Source organism: Vigna unguiculata, chromosome 1, assembly GCF_037176805.1.
Source record: "Vigna unguiculata cultivar grain cowpea cultivar isolate G323 ecotype 2 chromosome 1, ASM3717680v1, whole genome shotgun sequence".
Classification (NCBI taxonomy): domain Eukaryota; kingdom Viridiplantae; phylum Streptophyta; class Magnoliopsida; order Fabales; family Fabaceae; genus Vigna; species Vigna unguiculata.
In genome coordinates this window covers 47,349,794-47,373,856 of record NC_140792.1, presented here as the reverse complement: position 1 = coordinate 47,373,856, position 24,063 = coordinate 47,349,794, and the positions used below count along the sequence as shown (strand labels likewise).

General features: G+C 34.5%; 3 protein-coding genes across 4 annotated transcripts; all 3 read right to left on the bottom strand.

Moving 5' to 3' along the window:
* Window positions 1–264: 264 nt before the first annotated feature.
* LOC114173704 (transcription factor bHLH51-like) lies at window positions 265–1,624 on the bottom strand. The gene is made up of 2 exons (XM_028058255.2): window positions 1,046–1,624; window positions 265–891 (listed from the first exon to the last, which is right to left on the bottom strand). The coding sequence occupies exons 1-2, from the start codon at window positions 1,388–1,390 to the stop codon at window positions 418–420; spliced, it is 819 nt and encodes a 272-aa protein (XP_027914056.1). The 5' UTR covers window positions 1,391–1,624; the 3' UTR covers window positions 265–417.
* A 6,377-nt stretch (window positions 1,625–8,001) lies between these two features.
* Window positions 8,002–9,650, bottom strand: LOC114195299 (uncharacterized). 2 transcript variants are annotated; one of them, XM_028085754.2, is made up of 2 exons: window positions 9,477–9,650; window positions 8,002–8,724 (listed from the first exon to the last, which is right to left on the bottom strand). In XM_028085754.2, exons 1-2 carry the CDS (start codon window positions 9,516–9,518, stop codon window positions 8,062–8,064), a joined length of 705 nt encoding a protein of 234 aa, XP_027941555.1. In that variant the 5' UTR covers window positions 9,519–9,650; the 3' UTR covers window positions 8,002–8,061. The 2 variants fall into 2 exon arrangements, with proteins under 2 accessions (XP_027941555.1, XP_027941634.1); XM_028085833.2 differs by having other exon boundaries at window positions 8,002–8,721; window positions 9,477–9,640.
* Window positions 9,651–10,995: 1,345 nt separating this feature from the next.
* On the bottom strand, window positions 10,996–23,390 carry LOC114191436 (clathrin heavy chain 1). The gene is made up of 29 exons (XM_028080609.2): window positions 23,094–23,390; window positions 22,540–22,744; window positions 21,507–21,595; window positions 21,333–21,411; window positions 21,060–21,187; window positions 20,268–20,366; window positions 20,037–20,145; window positions 19,267–19,346; window positions 18,965–19,192; window positions 18,813–18,878; window positions 17,923–18,039; window positions 17,409–17,606; window positions 17,143–17,259; window positions 16,890–16,949; window positions 16,582–16,668; window positions 16,101–16,319; window positions 15,943–16,005; window positions 15,752–15,856; window positions 15,557–15,669; window positions 15,189–15,441; window positions 14,945–15,081; window positions 14,590–14,868; window positions 13,505–14,507; window positions 12,764–13,249; window positions 12,502–12,672; window positions 12,233–12,418; window positions 11,796–11,918; window positions 11,572–11,682; window positions 10,996–11,454 (listed from the first exon to the last, which is right to left on the bottom strand). Exons 1-29 carry the CDS (start codon window positions 23,136–23,138, stop codon window positions 11,305–11,307), a joined length of 5,106 nt encoding a protein of 1,701 aa, XP_027936410.1. The 5' UTR covers window positions 23,139–23,390; the 3' UTR covers window positions 10,996–11,304.
* Window positions 23,391–24,063: the final 673 nt, after the last annotated feature.

Sequence of the window (24,063 nt, the reverse complement as noted above, 5' to 3'; positions counted from 1 at the left end):
CTGAATGCATTGATCACATCTAATTCTTAAAGTCATACGTGAAGTGATTTAACACTAACATTTGTCTGCTAAGAATTAACGAGCAACTCAATGATCGCTTGCTTTTTTCCTCTTTCTTTTTCTCTTGCTACGTTATTCACCCTTTTACTCACCCACTCATTCTATTACTTGCATGATAGGTAAAATCAATTTGCCTCTTTTCTATTTCTGATGCAGGAGGAGGCCACACTCCGATTTCTCACTCTTTAACTATGGTTTAATCGGTGGCACAGAACTAATATTTCATGATTTCATCTTCCTAATGGAAAAAGCTATATATGTTATCGGTATATAAATATTGAAAAATAAAGCAAATAATTGCCCCACTGAAATAACCCTTAGGGGCAAAAGAAAATGATTTTGCAATAAATAATTAAATTACTGTAGGCAACGAGAAGGCAAGAAGAATCTCTGCCTCTTACTTCTGGTGGGGCAATTAGATGTCATGGATGATGAAGCTATTTTGGTGACAGCAGATTTGAGGGACTGTTTGAGAGTGGTGAGGCAAACACCCTCTTCACTATCCTTAGAACAAAGCACCAATTTGCTTTTGATCCGACCACCTACACTGGCTATGTCAGCTTTAACTGCAGTGAGTCTCAACCCCTTCAGGACTTGGATGAGTTCAGGGAACAGTTCTGGTCGATCATCGCAGCAAACAGAAGCTTTGATCACAATATTCTCCTTCAATTTGTTCACTTTAGTGCAGCTTTCATCTTCAACATGATCACAGTCAATTGATACTTCATCAATTTCAGTTGGAACTGTGAAAGCTCTGCTAACATCCATGGCTTTTCTCTTTAGATCTTTCACATGCTCTATCACACTCCCTAGCAAAGCTGCCTTGTCCATCTGCAAGTACCCAGATGTTAAAATTAGCATCTTTGGTCACACATGTTTCCCTCTATATAAGTGATGCCATGAACAAAATCCATGTTGTTCTCTGATTGTTCGTATTTCATAGTACTACTAAGTATGCCACTCATGAAAACTGAAAAAGGTTTACCTTATCGGACTTGGGAATAAGTTTTCTGAGAGTTGCAAGCTGTGCATTGATTCTGTCTCTGCGCCTTTTCTCAGCTTGACTGTGACTCTTGGAAGCACTCATTGCTCTGTCTTCTGCAGCGCCTTCAATGGGAAGTGGCCATGAGTGGAACTCACCAAATTGAAGAGAGGCAGAGTCAGTGACATGAGGAAGTATTTGTGTAGGAACTGCGAAGGAAGAAGAATGATCACTGCATTGAGCCCAGGTGGTGCCCATGTGCCAGCCAGAATCATAGTAGTTCTCCATAGTCACAATGGAAACCATTCTAAAGTTTCTTCCATGATTTCTGAGCCTTTTATCTCCCATCCATAGTTACTGTTTGCTGCACTAATAATGGTCGATCATCTTCTTATCTTGATGGTGACTGCTGTGATAAGCAATACCCTTTCATTGGTCAAAATGATAATCGATTTTGGCTGTACCTGTCAGTCACTTCAACAAGAAAATTTTTCCCTCCGCTAAATCTAACGAACTTGGACTTTAGAAGGAGGGGAAAACGAAGAGTAAAAGAATAAGACAGAGGTGACCTGACCTACTAAGCTAATATTATTCGTATTTGAATGAGAAATGAAATGGTATGCATGAGTAGTATCTGCCAAATACACTTGGGAAACACTGTTACGTAGTCAGTAGTTGATGTAGTGGATGATGATCAGAGACTCATTGTCTCTTATTTTTATTAGACCACAAAGTCTTTTATCTGATCCACTGATAATTATAGCTGTTGGATCTCTCTTGATGTTTAGCTTAGATCCCACCGAATAAGAACTCGTGTTGGTGTTGCTTTACTTATCTTGAACTTTTGTGCCAAACATGACTAATTCAGATAGCAGTGCACATATACTTAAACAATAGAAGAAGAATCATTTGTATTTTCATAACATTTACCTAGATGTTACCTGAAATAAAGTCAGTCATTGTACCAAAGAAGAAGTCACACATCAACCTTCATCAGTTGTTTAAATATATACTTTTTAGTGGTTGATCGTTTGATAAAGTAAAAAAGTAGGCACTGGAGCTTACACGAAAGTGGTGTCTAGGCTTGTGGTGGTGGATCCCATTCATCAAAGATACTGCAAGATCTTCCACACTGAATTATAAATTTGGTGAAATTAAGCTTTCACGCTTTCATTCACCCGTGTCCCTGTACAATTATTCCAACCAAAGTTTTAGTCCCTGTCATGATAGCCAAGATGAAAAGGGTTACCGAAAGAAAATAAGCACACACATAATAGGATCATAGATAAAAAAAAAAGCCCAAGATTTGCTGAATCATGAATTGAACAAACGCATGATGTAACCTGATTAGTACACGATTTGCCCTTTAAGTTGAAGACAGTTGGTGGGTCCATTTTACCAATTTTATGCTATGCAAGTAACTTGACTAGTCCAGCTGTGTATCCATCCTAAGACAAGATTTGGTTAGCTTCATGTATCTTGATTTGAAGTTCAAAGTTGAAAGCATGGGACTCGGTAAAAGAAGGCTAGTTTTATACACTTTGATAAGAAAGGGTTGCTTAGTATGTCTGCTAGCAAACAAAGAAGGCTCAATTACTTGCATGTAGGGTCCAATACACACTCACAATTGCAACTCATAATAAAGAGTGACACGACTTCTGATCAACCACTCACTTTGTTATACAACACAACTTGTGTGTGTGGTTTCTTATGGTTCCGTATTTTCTTCTTTCACTTCTTTTTTCATAATTTTTTTCCTTCTCTATCTGTCTCATCAAAGCCTTTCTGGGTCCCATCATCTCAGAACATATCTGCAGTATATCTTACAATAATCACATTGACACAAACACATACACCCCGTCGGCAAGTTAAGTGTCACGATAAAAATATGGAAAACCAAAAGGATCACAGTGAACACAGACAACACGTCTCTTGAAATTGTAATATGTCAAGAAATGAAGCACATGTGTTTAACCAGTTTATGTTGGAACCCGATCCTTGTCTCTTTTCTCTGGTTTGAGAAGACTCAGATTCAAATTAACGAGAAAAATATATTGTAGGATCCAATCCAATCTTCCCTGCTTCTTGTTGGTGTTGGTACTGATGCTTATCCACTGAGGATGGTGAAAAAATCTTCAAATGAGTGAAGCCTGTAATTAGTACACTGCAAGAATGAAGGAAGAACATTGAATTTGAATCCAATGCAGAACGAAAAAAGATGGCAGAAGCAATCTTTTTTGCAACCTTTATGGTTCTGTGCTTCGCAAGGTACACTTGCTGTATTATTGAGTGAGCTTTGCAGCAGATAAAAGTGTAAATAGTTGTATGATTGAATTGAAATGAACGAAAATAGTTAATCATCAACAACATTTTGATCGTGGTGCAGTGTCTGTGCCGTACCCACCATTTTCACATAATAAACAACCCATTTCGACAAACAGTAGTTGTTCTTCCCTGCACTGCAATGCAAATTTCACCAATTCAATTCAACTTTCTAAGTGTGGCTACACCGACATCTTTATTTTATGCTACAGTGATTATGAAACCTAATTGTGTCTTCAAAATACACACTACGTTTACAGAAGAACTCATAATGCATTCTACTAAGGTTTTGAAGTATTATCAATATCATGCAATGAGATACAATTCACGTACAACTTTGAGTCTCAAATATATAATTAGAAACTCAATTTTAAGTTTGTGCATGAAATAATAAATAGCTTAAATAAATGAGCATCTTGATAGATTAATTAGTAAACTAGAGAATTATGTCACTAAGGAAAACTTAATGACTATGAAAAAAGTATAAATATATTTAGTTTTTAGAAATGTTTGAAAAGTATTTTCTTTATAATTATAAAAAAATAAATTTTGTTTTGAAAGGTCGTTATAGTCATAGTTTTTTGAACAAAAAAAAATCCAAATTCATCATGATGTTGGTAATTATTGTTGATTTGTTTTGGTGCAGTTTTTTTTTTTGGGATCAGTCTATAGTATTTTTTTATTTTATGAAAAAGAAAACAATTCTCAAGATTATCCTTTAAATGAAGAGGATGACTGCGAGAAATTAGAAGATATGGTCAATATAAAATGAAATAATAAAAATACAAACACTTTAAACATGTAAGAATATTGTTGTTAAATAATTATTTGCGGATTTTTAAATAAGTAAAATGTAGGAGTAATTAAAATGTAAGTTGCCTAAATTGTGAATAATGAGTTTTAGTGGTACTAGGGTGTGTGTATGAATTTATTGATGAATTTTAATGTAGAAGCCGTACGAGAGTGATGAGATTTTGAATAAACAGTGAATTATAGTGTCTAGATGAGGAAATAATGAATATGATGAGTACCAAATAATAATGAGCATTAAAGTAAGTGAGCAAATTCTGTTACTTCAACTTTTTTTAATTCGTCTTTAATATACAAATAAAAAACATATAACACATTTTATTGATTTTTTTATGCATAACTAATTTTTATTGATCTTAATAAAAATATAAATCACTACTGTCTTAAATTTTAAACATGAGAAACATTAGAAACAATGAAAAAAATCGACAAACAAAAAGTGACAATTAATTGAATTATTATATTATTATTTATTTTATATTCAAGACTAAAAGTATACATTTTAGGGTAAATTTACACAGTTAATCAATTAAAATCTATTTTATATAACTGTTACTAAAGGAAAAAAGTATTTAACATTCATAATTTTATTTTATTTTATAAATTGACTCTTCAATTTTATTTATTCCAGTTCATCTTTGAAGCTCTATCTTATTTGAAACTAGAGATAAATTAACTTTAATTTCATCTCATTTAATTTTTTCAAAATTTATCTATTTTATAAACAGGGTTCTTATATTAAATTGGGTTGAATTCTCAATCGATAATTTACTTTAAATCCAATCAATCGTTAGTTTTACTTTTATAAATCACTTTTCCATCAACAAAACATAATGAAATTTAGAACTAAGTTACGCAATATACAAAGCTTGTTTATTTATTTTGGTCGTCATTTTTTAATTTTTTTTAAATTCACGTTTTTACTATATGTTAATACGTGAAGAAAATAATTGTAACTGAAGAATTAAAAGATTAATGAATAATCTATTTTTAAACTAAATAATTTAACTTGATGTAAGAGACTCTATGAAAAGAAGGGTAATTTTTTAGAATCAATTACGATGTATTGAAAAAGTTTGAGGTGTTTTATTTAAACCATGTAAAATTTATGGTTGTTTTCCTATGGAATTTGTACCGTATGCCCCATCGGGCCATCGACCATGTACAGTCCTCCGATTCATCGAACAAGGTTGGGAGGGCTCGTATATAAAACATGTCCATCGGTCGAATGGCCCCACAGATGAACTATATAGGACCACCGGTCGACCGGTCGTGTGTATGAACTACATGGTCCTCCGTAAGGGACCATCGGTCGATCGGCCCTACGTATGAATGACGAATCGCTGTAAAGGACCATCGGTTCCTCGGTCCCACACGAACAACGCTTTAATTTGTAAAGGACAATCGTTTGATCGGTCCCCAGGTCGATCGCGCATCAACCCATAGAGATCCATCGGTTGATCAGTCTCCTAGGTGGTTCGCGTAGCGCCTTATATGTGACCATCGGTCGATCGGCTGTATGGATTAATTATTTACTTAAAGTTGTTAAAATCAAAAGATAACCAGTCTAGTCAAGCGACCATCGGTCGAACGGCCAAATGAGACCAGTCAACTGGACTAATTAACGTTAAACAAGTCAGTAATCTTGATTAGAGGATCATTGGGCCGTGATTAAGGAACCCTAATCACAGGCCCACACCGGAAACTATAAATAGGGCTCAAAGGTAGGTTGGTGAGGATCTTAATTTTGCATTTATTACTGCAGTTACACTCATATACCGATCGGCCCATCAATTGACTTAAGCATCGGAGTTTTTTAGACAGGTACCCCGATCGTCTGTTCGACCGATCGAGCAAGGAGATAGATTTCTTGGAGAAGAAGTTACATCAGTTGTGAGGAAGGGAGATTTCGAGAGGGAAATAGTAAAATTGAAGAGGTTTGTGGTAGACTCTTGGTCCCTACACCTGAAACAGAATTGAAAGAGAGATAAAATTTAAAGATCAGTTAAAAAATAAGTACAGATTAAGGTCTGTTTATGAAAATTAAGAGAGTTAAATACTATTTTAAAATTAAAGATTTTATCACACATATAATAATTTATATTTAAATGGTAATATAAATAATTTAATTCACTGCTACTGAAAGTATATTTCCTATTTTGTCTCCTTTAAAATTTGAATAAGAATTATCCTTCATATAAAAATGTTAATACTCTATATTTTTTCCTTAGTGTCATCCTTGTATACTGTGTTTTACTTGTGTTCTGGTCAAGAAAAGTGCCAGATAATTCTTAACCAAAAACAAAAAAGAAAGAAATATTTTTAACCATAGCTTAAAACTTGCTTAGGTCAAAAAATCTCCCCCCCTCTGACCATGGGAGCAACCTTCTTATTTATATCATAATCAGTTACAAAATATTGATCCCAAGATTCACCAAATAATAACTAAAAGAAAACCCCTTATCTAATTCTAAAATATTTCTTAAAAATAACAACATCTCTCAGAAACAAAATTATCTTCTACTCCTAAAATATTTAAGGATATAACAACCTCATTAACTCCTAAAAACGACACCAAACACAGAACTTAATTCGGTTAATATTCTCCCTCGGTCGGTGCCTCCCCGACCCGATACCAAAATCCACTTGTCCTCTCAGTCTGCAACCGAATCACTCCTCTGGTCCAGTACAACTTGCATCATTTTTGTCCCCCAAACTCTCTAATTATGGAAAAACTATACTCATTTTGAACTGTGTACATAAACTTAAAAGATGCCTCTGAAGATTACTATGTATAAAATTAAATTAAGCAAAAAAGTTAAAAGAAGAACTTTTCCATTTACAATAATTTTATTCGACTTAAACAGTACTTTTTCTATTGGATTTTGGACTGTCTTTTTTCTGTAGGAAAAAAATTTTAAATGTGAAAGTTTATTTTATCCCAATTATATAAGAAAAACAAAGTCAAATTAGTTTAGTTTAAATGCAACGTATTTCAGTCCTATGCTACAAATTTTAATATTTTTTCTTTCTTCAAGATGCAAACCTTACACTTTACATTATCCCATTTTTTTTTTTCAATTTGCTTAAACTTTCAAAACCTTTCACAAATTTATCTCAAACTTATTCCAGCTACTAAGTATTTTGAATGTAAATGAAAAAAAAATAATGCATCATTTTACGCAAAGTGAAAGCAATGGAAGAATTAAATTATAGAACTTGACAGATTGAATGATTAATTTTGACAAAAAAAAATGATCATAAAAAAAACTAAAATCATTCATTAATCACAATGGAGAAACTATATGTATAATTAAGTGGAAACAGTAACCTTTTATATAAGTGACACATACAAATAATCATAATAATGTGCTTGTTATGGCTATATGACAATGACACCTTATAGAGGAGGTTTTACTAGGAGATACAACACTAATGAGACCTAAACCCAACCAAACAAGGTATTGATACTATTCTCAACAAAAAATCTTGAGACAATTTTATGGATTTTTATCCTTATATAGTGCTCTACTTTATCATTTTTAGCCAATATAAAACTTAGATTCACAATTGGATTCCTAACACTCACCACCAATGAACCGCCAGGGACTCCACAATAATTCTTTTATCTTTCTATCCAACAATACTATACTATGAGAATTGAAAAGAAAAACAAAATGAATAAAAATCACCAAGAAAAAGATAAAATGAGAGGTATAATGTTGAGCATCATATATTGTTTTCTAATGATGATAAAAACAATTAACTAAGAAGATATGAGGAGCTAAGAAATGAAAAACATGAGATGAAGAAACAGCAGGAGTTGATGAAGTTTGAAGCAGCAGAAGAAATATCTACTTTTATGTTGAATTCTGAAAGAAGAGATATCAGTACTCATTGAAGTGGATTGCACCAACTTTCCACACAATGAAAGTTGTTGCAAACATGATTGAGCTGATCAAAACAAAAGAAAGTACAATGAAAAAGAGATCAGCACCCCCAGGAAACTGAAAAGTGAAGCCTGTTGACAACCCTCGTTTGCTATCATCAAAGAGATTAGTTGGAGCCTCTGGAAGACCAGGTTTTCTCTTCCCTTTGTCACTTTGCTTTGAAGCCTCCAACACCCTGCTGTTCATGTCTGCTTTAGATGCTTTCAATTGGGGGTATCGGTTGCCGGCTCGAGCCGCCTTTAACCGCTCTCTTGCTGTAAGGGAACCTCGTTTCGTTGCTGATGATGATGATCCTTGCTCTTGGTTAATCGAACCATTGGAAGACTCTAATGTTTCAGAAACTGACTCAGCATCAACTTTCAGGGATGATAACTCATCATTGGTTGCTGAATTTTCTGCATTGTCAAATTCCTCACTAATATTGTTGTCTGCTGCAAGCTGATCACTGTCTGCAACTGGAAGACAATGGTTGAATCTTCTTTCTTTGACAAGCTTTCTCGATCTAGATACCACCAACGAGAAGGGTGTAAACTGAGTGGCCTTTGGTAAAGAAGCTCCAACAGAATATCTTGATGCATCATGATACTTGGTTTCCAGCTTCTAATGGAGAATGAAAGACTTTTGTAAGAGATCAGAAAAACGAGATTCCATAATGGCATGATTGAATCATACTAAAGTGACCTATGATAAACAAATAACTGATAATTACATGATGATTCCCCTGGTGCCCCCTTTGTTTCAGAGGGCTTTGTTGCCATATGATTGGTACATCAGCAAATTCCTAGTTGCATAGTATTGCTTTATTTACTTGTTATTGATCCATCTTTCTCAACAATAGAGTTTTTGATGCGATATATTGTTAAAATCATACCAGAGAATCCCACTCTAACTCTAGTTGAAGTGCTTGAAATAAAATTGTATTACCACTACACATTTGAGTAATGAATGAAGATACACACTGCTCATAATTTCATTAGTTATGAGAAAAAAAAAAGGCACCAAAACCCTACAATACAAAGGGGTTACACAGATAAATTTCTGATTTTTCCTGAACCTCTACTTTTAGATTTGTGGATTTGAACAAAACTCAATCTTATGAGAATTGTTCCCTTATATCCATAACTTTGGCAACTATAATAAAATTTCACCAATTCGAGTCCCCGCACTTGATGCATATGTTGACACCGTTGTCACAAATAACATTCAAAGATGCCCAGAAGGCCAGAAAGGGTGCACAAACACCCCACATATAATTGGAAACGAAAAGCAAGAATCTGAAATGAGAAAAGCAAGAAAACAGGAAAACTAAAAGGAAAAGTGAATGGTGAAGTGTGAGAGCAGGAAGCAGTTACCGTTGAGCTGAAGCTAACTATGGAGTTTAAAGATATGGCCATCTTCTTAGAGTCTTTCAAAGTCCAACCATGGATAGCCACAAAGAGTGGTCTTCCTCTTACCACTGGATTGTTTATTCAGGACTGAAATTGCTGTTGACACACGCTACATAGCGCGTGACTACACGTAATTTTCTTTTCGAATAAAAGAAAATGGCATCTTTTTATATACGATTCATAAAATTTCACTCCACACTCAAATTCTACACAAACGACATAATCTCTTTTGACAAAGTTTTTTTTTTCACGTTTGCTTAGCTTGGGAATCAATTGATTAAACAAAGAAAAATTAAATAATTTAGGTTTTTCTATTTTTAAATTTATCTAAACCAATTCAATAAACTTGTTTTTACCAAGTAACATTTTTTTTGTTTACTAGGATGTAAATACACATGACACAACACCATAAAAAAAATTAAGAATACAAACATATTGTGCTTAATATACAAATTGAACTCAATTATACTTTTTAAATGAAGTTATTAAATTTGATACAGCTTAATTTAGTATATCTAATTAAAGTTGAGCTAGTACAAATTCATAAATTTCAAACTCGAAGAATCTAATACTCAACTATATAATAAATAATAGATACAAAATATCATTTATCTAATAGTTTTATTATAAAAATGATATTATATAAATATTTTCAATACATGTATACATATTGTTGTCATCATATACTTATCATTACTATTAAAATATTTTTAAAGTATTTATATTGAACAATTTTCCTTTTTTATTTCTTTTGAATTACTCAACTTTCAACTCAATTATAATTAAGTTGAGCTGGATTGCTAGAAAAAAAAAAAAAAAACTTAAACCCGATGCAACACATCCTTAAAAAAATTTACCTTTCACAAAAATACTACAAGTGTCGTGGTTTAAAAGTTCAAAAAGTAAATGATACACATATTTTACTTTTTGCTTAAGTTAAATTTTTAAATAAATTTCTCCAGTTTATTTTTCAAGGTTCTTAGATTACGTTGTCTGAAGATTGTTTTATAGATTCGCATAGTTTAGCTATCCTAATGATTAGACGCCTACATTAGGATCACCAACCATGTATAACAGAATATTTAAAAAATTAACGAAATATAATACACATAACGAACTATAATACCACATTTCATCTATCAGTATACTATGCACAACGAAATATACTATTCATGAAAACTTACAATCACATTTTATGCCCTAAAAGCTGTGGGGTGCGAGGGATGGTGCAGTAAATAGTACTTGCTGAATAAAAAAAGAGAAAAAGAGCAGTAAATAGTACTGTAGATATTGTAAAACAAATGAAAAACAGTACAACAAATTCGTACCAATTCAAAACCAAGATCAAACCTGAAATCAAGTGGTAACAAAACACGCATTTTAAAGAAGATAAGATGCAGACAACAAACAGCATGCCAACCAGCTTCAATCAGGTAGCTTCCATCACAAGGAAAAGTGGAACAAATCCATGAAAAACATGAGCTAGAAGTCAAAGTCGGTCTATTTCGTATTATACTTTGGACATCATTTAATACAAGAAAAATGGCTACATACAGAAAATCCTCGGCTAGCTCGTAAGAGCAGCCCAAAAAATGCCTCAACTATAAAAAAAATATTACAAAAATATGACACAAACCCCCGAACAGAAACTCGAAATTATTTTGACTAGAACCTCCTCCAATAGAAGCAAGGAAAGAATACTGCATTAAAATCCCAGAAGAAAATGTTTGAAAACAACCAAGCTGCTACGTTGCTCTCTGTATACACCTGAGTTCAAGGCCCCGCTTTCCTGTCAGTAGCTACTGCCCATGGGTGGCATACCGAAAGGAGGCATTGGAGGCATCCCCAATCCACCCATTGGAGGGGGAGGGACAAAGCCTCCTCCCATTCCAGGCATTGGTGGTGCCGGCAAAGCAAGAGGCAACAACTGAGCATACATATTCTGCAATATGGGTATTCATATCATAGAGTTCAATCAAATAAGAATGTTCAATAAATGATCATCAAGGAGATAGAAAATACCAACTAAAGCAGGAAACAAAATGGAGAAACTAGTTACCTGTTGTGCAATTACTTCCTTCTCTTCTTGCTCTTTAGCCTTCACTTGGTTCTGAGCTTCAATTTTGTCCTTCACCAGTTCATCAACTTTGCCAGTGTACTCACGGATAAACTACAACATTAAAAAGAAGACAGTTAAAGAAAGCACAAGATAACACAATGAAAAAGACATACAGGTCAATGTATATTTAAGTAATAAATAAGCAGCACAAAAGGAATACAAACCTGCAAGAGATATGGGAAGGCAAAGTCAATCATGTTGTTCATCCAGGCCAACTCGAGAGCAATGTCTGCCCGGATCAAATCATAGCAAACGAATAGACACGAGGCAAAACATTCTTTCTTTCCCTGCATACGCATGTAGAGAAAAATATTACACTATATTGACCTCACTCAGAATAAAACTCTTCAGAAAGTGAGCGTTGATAACAAAACTCTTAACATCAAACTGGCAGACTAAGTTGAGTTTAAGCTTAAAAAAAATCAGTAACAGTACTAATTGCCAATAACTTTTAGGAACTGCATATGATGCGGTGAGTACTGCAAGTGTCAATATAGATAACGAAAGCATAATAACTTAGTATCTTAGTCTTTAAATAAAACATGTCGAACGAAATGTTGCTAAAGAAAGGATTATATGCCGTTGAAATTGAATTTGGTACCTGATCAATGAAATAAACAAGCAACTCCTCAGCAAGTTCACGGTCACCAGATTGTGAGGCTGTCTCCATGGCATCTTTGTAAAGGTTATCCTTTTTAGACAATGCAATGGACTGCTTCCATCTACCTGCCTTCTTGTAAATGTAAGCAGCAACACGCCTCATCTCAAGAAGCTCATGCTTTTCAATCTGTATTTCAGATAATAATAGATAATCTATCAGCTTCCTAATATTGAATTGAAAATAGTCAACACCGGATAAATGCAGCTAACCTTCTGTGCAAGGCCTATTTGGTCAAAGTTATCATGCAAATCAATTGACTCGCGCAATCTATCATAGTCTTCCTCCTCGACATATATTTCATTCAGGGCTTCATTAACAGCAGACACATTGTTACTCTGAACTGCAACCATGTATGGCTTGACAAGACGGAGATGACCAGCCTATAATACGACACGGGAAACATTCATTATTGAAATAGAAAAAGGTTATAGAGTAAACGACTGGTGAAAATGTTGCCAGTATTAATGCTACCTTTCGCATGATGTCAACAACACGTGCATGATCAACTCGGAGAGCAAGGACATTCAGAACATCATTGATAAGATCTGGATGTTCTTGTAAATAGAAATGAACGGCCTTGTAATACAACTCAACATTAGCAACTTTGACAGCAACATCTTTGAATTGCATATGATCCCATGCTTCAGGTGAATGGTTCATGATGGTTGTTGCAGCATTATCAAACTCGTCATATTGAATGTACAAATAGGTCAGCTCTTTCCAATGTTGTTGTTCGTCACAAGCTCTTATAAGCTTTGGAATGTTGAGCCGGGTTGCAAATAGTTTGATATGTTCCATAAGCTTCTCAGGACGATATCTAGCATATAGAACTCCCAACTCAGTGAAGATACCCATATGTGCCCGTTCTAATCCTAAACCACTCTCCATGAGGGATATTAGCTCGTTGAAGCAACCTCTATTTTGGTAATATTCACTGACCTCTTCCAAGTCATCCACCTACCAAATCCACAATCAAAATTGAGTTAACAAGCATCGGAAAGCAGCAGACTCAAGTAATGGTCACAAAACCTTCCAATCACCACAAGTCACAGCATATTTATACATTTTAGTATATACTATTTCCCCCATACATTTTGAAAGAACAAATTATTCAACCTTTACAATTTGGAATCAAATGACAGCTAAAAAAAAAAAAAAATCCAGTTAAAAATTTACTTAATGAATGGCCAAACAAAAACAACAATTTTTTACCTGAATAATAATGTTAAGCCCACATATCTGGGCCAAACGGAACTCCTCCGCATCAACACAGGCAAAGCAAACTTCCTTCCATGTTTTTGCACTATTAGCTTTCCTTGCTGCATCAACTGCACCTTGGAACTGTTTCAACTTCACAAGTGTAACTGCTAACTTGGCCCAGTTAGATATAAAGGCAAATATGATTTTGGCAGCTTCATATAGTTCTTCATCATACAATCGGTCACCAACATTTTGAAGATTGGCTACATTTGGCATAAGAATGAACTCCTCAATGTCACTGAGCCTATCAATCTTTGCATATGCATAAATGAGCTCACTGTCCACCTTGGGTTCTTTAGTCTTCTGCCGAACCATCAGCAAGTATCTCACCAAGTCATGGTAAACATTGGCATCTTCAGCAGCACGGATAACATCCAAAAATTGTGTAGTATCGTCTGCTCGTATAAAGGACTCGATGGCATCACTTACTAGTCCTTCCCTTAGTTGAGCCTTGGCCACCTGACTCCAAACAGCATCTTCTTCAACTCGGAAAGCAAACTCCACAGCTCTATCAATGCTATGAATATTATCTAACAAGACATTGACTGCCTGGACATTTAAGTTGAACTTCTTGAAAATTGCAAATGCTTCCTCAAATAATTGAGCCTCAACAGCCATTTCTCCAACTGCAGGACCATCAAAATTATCCAGTCTATTAATATAATCCATAACTCTGGATGGATCAGCCTTTATTGCTGTTAAAATAAGTAGATTCTGCAGATTAAAGTTGCCACTGAATGCAGAATTCTGAAGGACAATCTTCTCAAGAAGCTCAATCAATTCATGAGGTAGATCAGCAGTCATGAAAGCCTTAACAGCAGCAGATACTTGTTCAGGGCTCTTGCTTTCAGGCAGAGCTGTAGATACAACCTGATCAATAAGTTGCCTTCTGTACGCATTATCAGGGTTAAGAACTTTGTCCCAAAGATCAGCATCCATCCTCTCAACAACATATCTGTAATCCAAATAAAAGCATGTAACCATTGAATCCAAGGATAATTGTTTAGAGAAAAAATATATAAATATAACCCACAAACCTTGCTTGTAGTTTAAACAATGAATTTTTGTTTGTCACATTGATAAGTTCATCATCACATTGTCCACGCCTATAAGCTACAACTGCTAAGGTGGGATCACGTTTCTCACAATATTTGCCCACAACTCGAGAATCATAGTATGGGTTGGTAGTGAGAAAATGTTCCGGATTATTGTTGCTATCAATGATGATTTTACCCAGTGCATTGTGAACATGTACATCCTGGCTTCCCTCGCTTACAAGATGTTCCAAAAACTGTGTGAGCAAACGAAGCCGATTCCTGCATGACAAATTGACACCAGAAAAAATTAGAAAGGTGATCTCAAAAAGGAGTAGGATTAGAGAACCGATACTACCTCTTCTCACACTCCTCCACAAGGGGCTCCACTGGCAGTAAGGAACGAACAGAGAGAATCAAGCCTTTGATAAAATCTTCTGGACACTCATCATCTAAAAGCTGCCCAACGACTAAAGGAGCATTCCCTGGGTTCACCTATAAAGCAAAGCAAAGCAAGGCACACATTTATCACTGGAAAAGAGAAAGTAGATAGTATTCAAGAAATAAAAAGGCTACTGAATTATAAATGCAAACTATAATACCTTCTGAACATAACCTTCAATGTAGCGAAGCATGTTGCTTGTGTATAGATAGTGTGTTAGATCTGGAACAAATCCAAATCGGTCACAAACATTAATCAGAGGACGTGCATCTGGAAGCTTTGCCTCCATTAGAAAGTTCTTTGTCTTCTCAGCATCATAGAAACTTGATTCTCTAGTCACACGCTCAACCTCTTTGATTTGCCCAGTCTTTGCTGCTGCCTCAATGTACTTAAAGTGAATGTCAGGATCCTCACTGTCCATATTCAGCGGGAAAGGGTGGAAATTAGCTGATATGAGACAATATCCCCTTTACAGATGGCATCACTTGTCCACCAGACAAAACAGTTCTATAAAAATGAAAGAATTACCTGGAGCTCAAATATGATCCCAGGAAAAAATACAGCCCCTCATATGATCTGAATTGCTCAAAAATTTTTATGCAAGCATCAATGCCCAACTGTTCACAATATTCTTTGGCAACCTAGACAGATATAAATAAGCTTTTTAGTTATCAATCAAATATTAATAATTTCATGTTATAGAAGAAAATGATAGTTTCATACCTGCACAATAATCTGTAGGTTGCCTCTAAGATTGACCAGCAATAGGTCTTTCATGCACTCTAATGCCCATTCTCGTGATAGAGTGCCAAAAAATTCAACAAGTGACTGCAAGAACCGAAAAACCACCAGTATTTTTTAAACTAGCACAATGTTTCAATAGATAAACTATAAAAGCAAGGGAGCACACAAACCTGTGGCTCAATTGCGTGTGTATTTACAATCACACGTTTTATATCTGACAACTCTGTGTAATGCTGCATCAAAAATAATGTAGTCAATAAAAAGACGAGGCTAGTGGGTTAAATAAGAAAAAAAAAGTAAGAATAAAACACATTTGGTGAGTCATTACTTGCAAAGCTCGCACATAAAGACCAGCTTTTTCACAAAGTTGCGCAATACGAGGACGGTCATAATGACTGAACATGCCATTAGCCAAAATTGCATCTGCAACATTAGGGAAAGTAACCAGATTTATCTCCAACACCTTGGTTTGAAGGAACCCATGTTCTGGTAGATTTGGTTTCAGAACATCTAGGAGAAAGGCAGTTGCCTCACGGATCAGATTTCTCTGAACAGGACAAAAAGAAGGTAATACATGAACTGTCAATCAATAATAAATAATTATAGTTAAAACAATGAGGAAAGGACTAGGCGAGTGCTTGTACATAGAAATCAAGATAATGCCACATAAAGAAACATTTCATACATCAATGATCGTGAAGCAGGAATATTATATTACTAATCACCACAATAATGACTTAATCATCTAACAACTAACATTTTCCAGTAAAAAAAATAAAATAATGACTTAATCATAGTAGATAAACAACCTGAAGAAACAAATCAGTTATGGTGTTGTAATCAACTGGGCAACCTCCCTCCATTTGTGACATCATTAATGCAAAATTAACAGCACCCTACAAACCAAAATGGAAAAAAATGGAGTTGTTGAATTAGTTAGTAGAACTACCAAATTCAGTAAATTGAGATGGAAAAAATAAAATAAAGTTGTAGGGATTCTATTCAGAAAATATATAATTTGATAATCAGTTATCTAACAGAGTGGCGGACAATGGGAAATACAAAGAAATAGCTCAACATAAATAGTGAAAATGAACTACATAGGGTACTCTCATACCTGAGGATCTGTCCGGAGAATTGTTTGCAAAAGGAAGAGATAGTCAGGTGTGTAACCAACCTGTAGCCCAAAAGTAATGAAAATTATCAGGCACAAATAGCTCCAGTAAAAGCTGAGATAAGATATCAAATGTTGTTAATATAACGGCCAATTAAAATACTCTAGGCCAGAGATCAAAGAAGTTAACAAAAGAAGCACCAAATAATCTGATGAACAAAAGTCAGTATAATTTGATAAATAAACAAGCCTCTACCTGCTTAGAGTATATTAGAATCTTGTCAAATTCCCTTCTCTCAGCAAAAGCAGCGACAACTTTTGGAGTAGCTCTGGCTTTGATGTATATTTTTAAAGCAAGATCATTGTCCACAGTCTACATTTGAACATATTAATCAAAATTATCAAAAAAATCCCATTTCATATTAAATATACTATTAGGTAATCAAATAGAATGAAACAAAAAGCAAAAAAATAAGAAAAGCAATCAATTCAAAGTATTTCAAAATTTCAAATGCAACCTACCTTTACAAGATCTCCTAGCTCCTCACTGCATTCAAGCTTGTCCTCTGCCAACCAATTCTCCAAAAGGTTTTTCTTGTTCTGGTTTACTACCAGCCTTGACAATTCTAATGACTCAAAGGCATTCAGCTTTCCTCTTGTCAGAAGTGTTCCAAAATACTGCAATAGTGGAGGAGTTTGCCCAGCTTGCACAGGAACACTCTGCCACATAGAACAAATTGTGACACTTCACCCATGATAGTCTAATTGACCATGAAAAAGGATAAACAGTTCAAAATTCTTTAATCCTTTATCTATAAAAACAAGCAAAGATGAATGTTTAGGTTCATTTTGTTGAGGAAAGAGCACAAACAGAATATTTGATGGCTATGGGTGTGTCTATTCTTCTGTTGTAACCAAATTCAATGGGATTTTCCCACTTTTGAAAACAAAAATACATGACAATGCCTGGAATGTTTGATTGGCATTCAGTTTGTTGAACAGAAAGACAAACAAGCACCATAACTTATCACCAAACCTGAAATTTTGCAACTGTATCAGGAGTGCGAAGGATTCCTTGTGGAGACTCAGCTGCAAGCTCAGCTGCTTCTTTATACTTTGTTTGGGCAAACAGTTCATGGAATCGTTCAACCACCTATAATGTCAATAAATAGGCATGTTAATGACTAAAATTCACACAAAAAAAAGACAATAAAAAACAAACTAGTTTAAATGAAGCTAAGACACTCTCTAATCAAACAATACCAAAAAATTATCAAAAAAATAAGCGTGCAGATTTCATTAATAGAGAAAAAAAAGTAAAGGACTAAAGAAGAAACGTTTGTGGCCATACAGAATTCAGGTCACTCACATAAACTCCTTTGGCCCATGCATCTATCTTTTAGATGCATAAAAAATTTCTACATAAAAAGATTGATGGTGTTAAAGAGATACATAAAATATCAGCAACAGAAGGATGATTCTGTTAAAAAGATATGTACTAGCTAGAATAAAATAAGTAAATGCTGAAGAGAAATATCAGTAAAAATTCATTAAAGGAGAACACTAACAAATGTCTCATGGAATCGGATAAGGAATCCAAAGTGCATATTTTTTTTATGGGATTTTGTTATCAATGCTCTCCATGATTTCATTAATTTCCAAAGCAATCACACTATAATTTCCTTTGAAAACTTTTTATTTACTAATTCATTAATCAATACCTTTATGACACTCATTGCCAAGACCCTTAAAACTTTGTGCATTGTACAGTAGAACGACCATACCAGATATTAAACAAGTTGCCATTTACCAATTAAATAAAATCCCATCAAAGATAACACGTGAGATCCAATTTCATAGCACCATCCTAAGTCCTGAAAGCACCCTAATGACAAAATAGCAAGTTCAATATGAAAACTGACATACCAATTTCTCAGCACCAGGAAGATTTCCTCGCTTGGCAAGATTAACCGCTAGCTCCAAATTGTTTAGCTGTGACAATAAAAAATGAAATTGATTGAAATGTCACCTTGTTTCCCCTTTACAATAGGAAAGTGATAACATGATCAGATACATACTTGACCACTGACAAAATTCACAATCGTTTGCTCATTAACAGTAGCCAATAACACCTGGCCTCTCCTGTTAATAGCATAAAAGCCTCCAACTGATGTAGCTTCTGATGTCAAAAATATAGGATCAGGACTGATTCTGTTCCTATATACAGCAGTAGCAGTCTCCAAATCATAGACAAATAGGAGACCAAGTTTCGTAATCACATAAATCAAACTGTATTTGTGGGATATCTGCCAAAAGAGAAAACTATGAATCAAATACCTGCACAGTTTTATAAAATGAACAATTCTAGCAACCTTTGTACCTGCATGGCAACTGGAAAATCATCAGCAAAATCTGGGGGAAAGAAAAGGTCTGCTTGTTTCTTTGTAAACGATGGCTTCCCTGCAAAGGCAATTGGTAAGGTAAATTCTGGAATGATGATAAACCAAATCAAAGATGATAAAATTATACAAATGATTTATAGCTATAATAAAAAATATCTATCCATGTTTAAATACCCTCATTTCAGTATGTTGCTCCCTTTATTTGTGAAAATAATCACAGCAGCAACTTCACTGACTTATCATTAAATAGAAAATCCAAGAGAAGACTGTCACCATCACATTATTCAAGATTTCCAATCATTCATTCAAATATTAGTAATCCCTGAAGCATGGCCAATTTTCCAACAGAAAGCAGTATATTTCATTATTATTAACTGAATCTATTGCCAATAATGAGTAACCTCCTCCATACTGCTAGTGCAAAACATGATCACTTAAAGTTATCCATCCACAACTTGAAGTTTAAGAAATCATTATTCTGAGCTGAAGAATTTTGAATAACAAGACAAAGGCGCCTCTCTAGGGATATCTTTAAGAAAGGTCATTCTTCTCCAAACTTCGGTTCAATAAAGTTTATGACCAGTTTAAATTTAGATTTATGATTTAACAGGAAAAGTAACCTTGGAAATTAGATATGGGACAAGAGCAACTAAATAGTAAAATTAAGTCAGATTTATCTAATAACAATATTCTCCATCAGATTAATTAATACTGAAGAGACAGATGTGCTAAAGAAAATTATACAGACCTGGCTGAGCACCCAGCTCAATAACATGCAACTTGGATATAATTTGACCAGCATTAAGTGTCTTAGTAGCAAAAGAAATCAAAGTAGAAGGATTTTCATTCCCAGGAACCTGTCCAAAAAGCACTTTAATTTTTCTAGCACATTGTATGACAGTAACATGCTATATAAATATTTATTTGTAAATATGAAATTAACGTAGGAAAGTAAACAAAGAATCATAAAGAGACACACTTTAAATTGAGCAAATGATGCAGCATGCGCTTCAAGAGCCTGGCTTCGCTGTTGATCCACAGAAAAGAGCTGCATGTTTCCTTTAACCAATTGTGGCCTCTATAGACAACACAACATACAAAAAAAAATAAAAAAGATCAGACTCCAACAAATTCTAGTAAAAAGGAAAATGATTATTTTCAAGGACAATCTATCCCAATGGCATAGGCTATGTAAATTGTTTTAAATTCAACTCCTCCTCAAAGTGGAATCTTTCGAGTTGGAGTGTTGACACTACATAAGTCCATTTTTTTCCTTAAAAAGCTTGAAACTATGAGGAACAAGGTTGTAAAGTTAAACCCAGACCACTTAATCAAGGAGGTTTAATACCATGCCCAGAACAAAGTGTCCAACATAGCTTTAGTTTTTTAATTTTAATATCACACAATGGTTGCAAGATTTTACACAGATAAATCCAAAGGAAACATAAAAACTAAAAAATAAATACATGAATATGAGAAAAAAGAAAAAGTCTAAATAACTAAAACAAGAAACATTATAACCTAGTTACTATCTACTAGGGAAAAGAAGAAACTCTGCCTTTATAGTCTTTTTTAAAATAAATGAAAAAAAAAAAGGGATAATGGTGGTCAATAATAAATAGTGAGTGAATTGTGGTGTGCTGTGCTATTGGAAGAGACATTTGGAGAGTATTAGTAGTATTTACAAAGGTAAAATAGGACATACAAAATGTTTATACCAAAAAAACATATCTCCTTTATATATAGTTATAGATGACAACTAGAGATATACCTCAGGGGAACCTGGAGCAATACCAATCAAGACCAACCATTTTTCTGAAGGATCACATCGATAATTAATGATTTGATTGTTTGCTAAATTTGCTGTTCTCTCAAACATCTTGACAGGTTCTGAGTCACCTACATGTTACATATATCACACAGAAATGTCCTAGTAAAACATTTGAAGATGAGCAAAACTACGCTGAACAGCAATGGATAAACTGAAAAACATAATAGCACAAAACCAAGTTTCAAATGGAATTGCAGTTTATCAATTTCTTACCTTCAATTGACCAATGGTATACAGAGGTTTGTGTCACAAGACCCAACAACTTGGGGGTAATCCATTTCCAAAAGACCACCTGCACGTGCAATGGGAGCATTCCACAAGGATTAACAAAGCTCTCGTTATCAACCATCATTTAATAGTGCTTGTATACTTGAACATAATACTTACCTGCTCAGGCATCTGATAGGATTTCATCTTCGCTTTCATTTCAATGTTAAAAATTTGTAGGTGATCTTGAGTTGTTCCTTGGAGTTGAGCTTCAAGAGAAGGATGCAACTTATAAGCAAATATAACCCAAAAGTAAATACTAACTAAGATGCAATGCAAACAGAAGCTTGTGATGTAATCAAACAAAACCTTCAATTTTATCCCAATAGTTGGAATGCTATGAACAGTGAGCCCTTTTTACGCTGGCTATTTTCCTTTGTTCTAGGGGCCTTTTTTTTTTCTTAATATGCAACCACTTTCATGGTTGTCAAATGATGGTATCGTGAATAATATATATAATCACAATGTTTAATTGGCCATAGGTTAATGGTGAATGGTAAATACATTATCTGAACAATAAATCATGGAAAAAAATACTTAATAGGTCCATAGCATTACAACTAATGATATCAGTCCACCTTCAATAAACCTCATAGGGACAAAGTGATAGCATATTGGTGACTTCCCCTAATAGTCATATTCGCTTAGCATGTGAGAACTGAAACAAAAGTACGACAGTTTTCTTCGATAAAATTATATCACTTAAGAACATGATCTTTTAATTTCAAGTATCATGTATCATATTGGTAAATTGGTAAATAAGAATCAAGCAAAACAAGCAAAGGCATCTGTTTCCCAATAACGTACCCCTAATGATCAGGATGCTTAAGGACACACGCATTTGGTACTCTAGTTAGTAGAACTAATGCTTGAAAAGAAAGTAAGGATCATAAAACCAAAATTAGCTCAGACCGTCTTGTTCAACTAAGTCCTGAACCATGCACGAAGTGCATTCCACTCCTAAACAAGTTCAGACTATGCTATTTTCACACAATGATGATAAATATATAAAGAATAAAAATGCCCAATATATACAATACCATAAAAAATGCAACTCAATACCGAAATGGCTTTAGTTGAATATCCACAACATTACTAGCCACAAACAGAAGTCACAAATTTATGAGAAGAATAAAACGAACTAGTATCCAACCTTTCAACGCAAGGATTCTGGAATTGGGATTCATAAGAGCGGAATCTGCAGTAATAGGCCTCCTCAAGGGCTGATTCGGCATGTTCATATCAACGATAACCACACTATTCTGCGGAGCCGTTTCTCGAACGCATATATACTTATCGGACTCCATCGTCACATGCGTGAACGTGATGAACTGCGGATTTATGCCAATGCTCGGCAACTGCAATCACAAATCACGCGACACAGGTCACATCACTCTCAATTCACAACACAATCTCACTCAACAGTTCAGAACAAATAAACTCAAGAAACATCTAGATCTATGATAACTCAAAAATAAGAAAACAAAGCAGCGCAGTGAACTTCGTTACAACACGATCGAATTCGTTGCGGAACACTCCATACGGAAAATAAAAGTCTAGTAAAGTGTAAGAGTGACTTGCAAAACTTTGATGGTTATAATCGGTTATAAAGATAGCAGGTGTAGTTGTAAGTAAGCTGCCAAGTTGAGTTGCGAATTAAGCTCAAGAAATCCAAAAAAAAAAAAACGAAGAGCTCGGAGAACTCACAGTGAGAGCTTCTCTCATGGCGATCGGAGCGTTAGCGGCCGCCATGACGGCTTGGATGGCAGAGTGAGATCTGCAGCGGCGATTGAATTGGAAGAGGAAGAAGAGTCAACAGAGTGGTACAAATCGGTGCGAGATCTGGAAGCAAGTTGGACCCTCTAAAGCGAAAAGAGGGAGAGATCTACGGGGGAAGAAAAATAAAAGGAGGTTCTGACACTAATAAAGCGGGCTTGGTGAGAATCAGAACGAGAAGAGAATTGAATTCCTTTGAAAAAATTAAAAATAAACGACACAGAAACAGTAGAGAAGTCTCTCGTCTTATGAGCTAATAAAGCAAAAATAAATTTCAAATTAATATTCTACTTATGTTTAGATTTACAGCCTAGCAATCAGCATGCCAGGGATCTGGTTAATTTGATAATGGTTCTTTTTTATAACTGCCTCTGAAACAAACATTAAGATATTAATATCTCAGAAAAAAAGAAAACAAAGCTAATAAATAAAATTATAAAAAATAATATTTACTGAAAAAGTTATATTAATGACATAATATATTAATTTTTTGACCGAAAACTACAGATTATTTTTCCATTGTTCTGTTTAGCACAAAGATTAAAAAACTGACATCATAATAGCTTGGCTTTGATTTTAGGGACAGCGGAACAGTGTAAGGATACAACTAATTCTTCTTGTATTTTTTTTTTTTTGTATTATTTTATTTTGCTTCCAGGGATAGTTCCATTCAACACAACATATTTGGTATACGAGTTTAATGTTTGTAATTGATTACTTATTGATGCTTGATTGGTCGGTAAATGATTTGACGTGGTTAAAGTAATATGGTTTTTTTATTTTTTATTAGAGAGCTCATACATAGTAGATATATAAAAAATCATAGGAGTTAAAAAAGAAAAAGAAATTGACAAAAGTCATGGTGAGAGACACATTGCTAACTCATTGGTGATGGATGTTT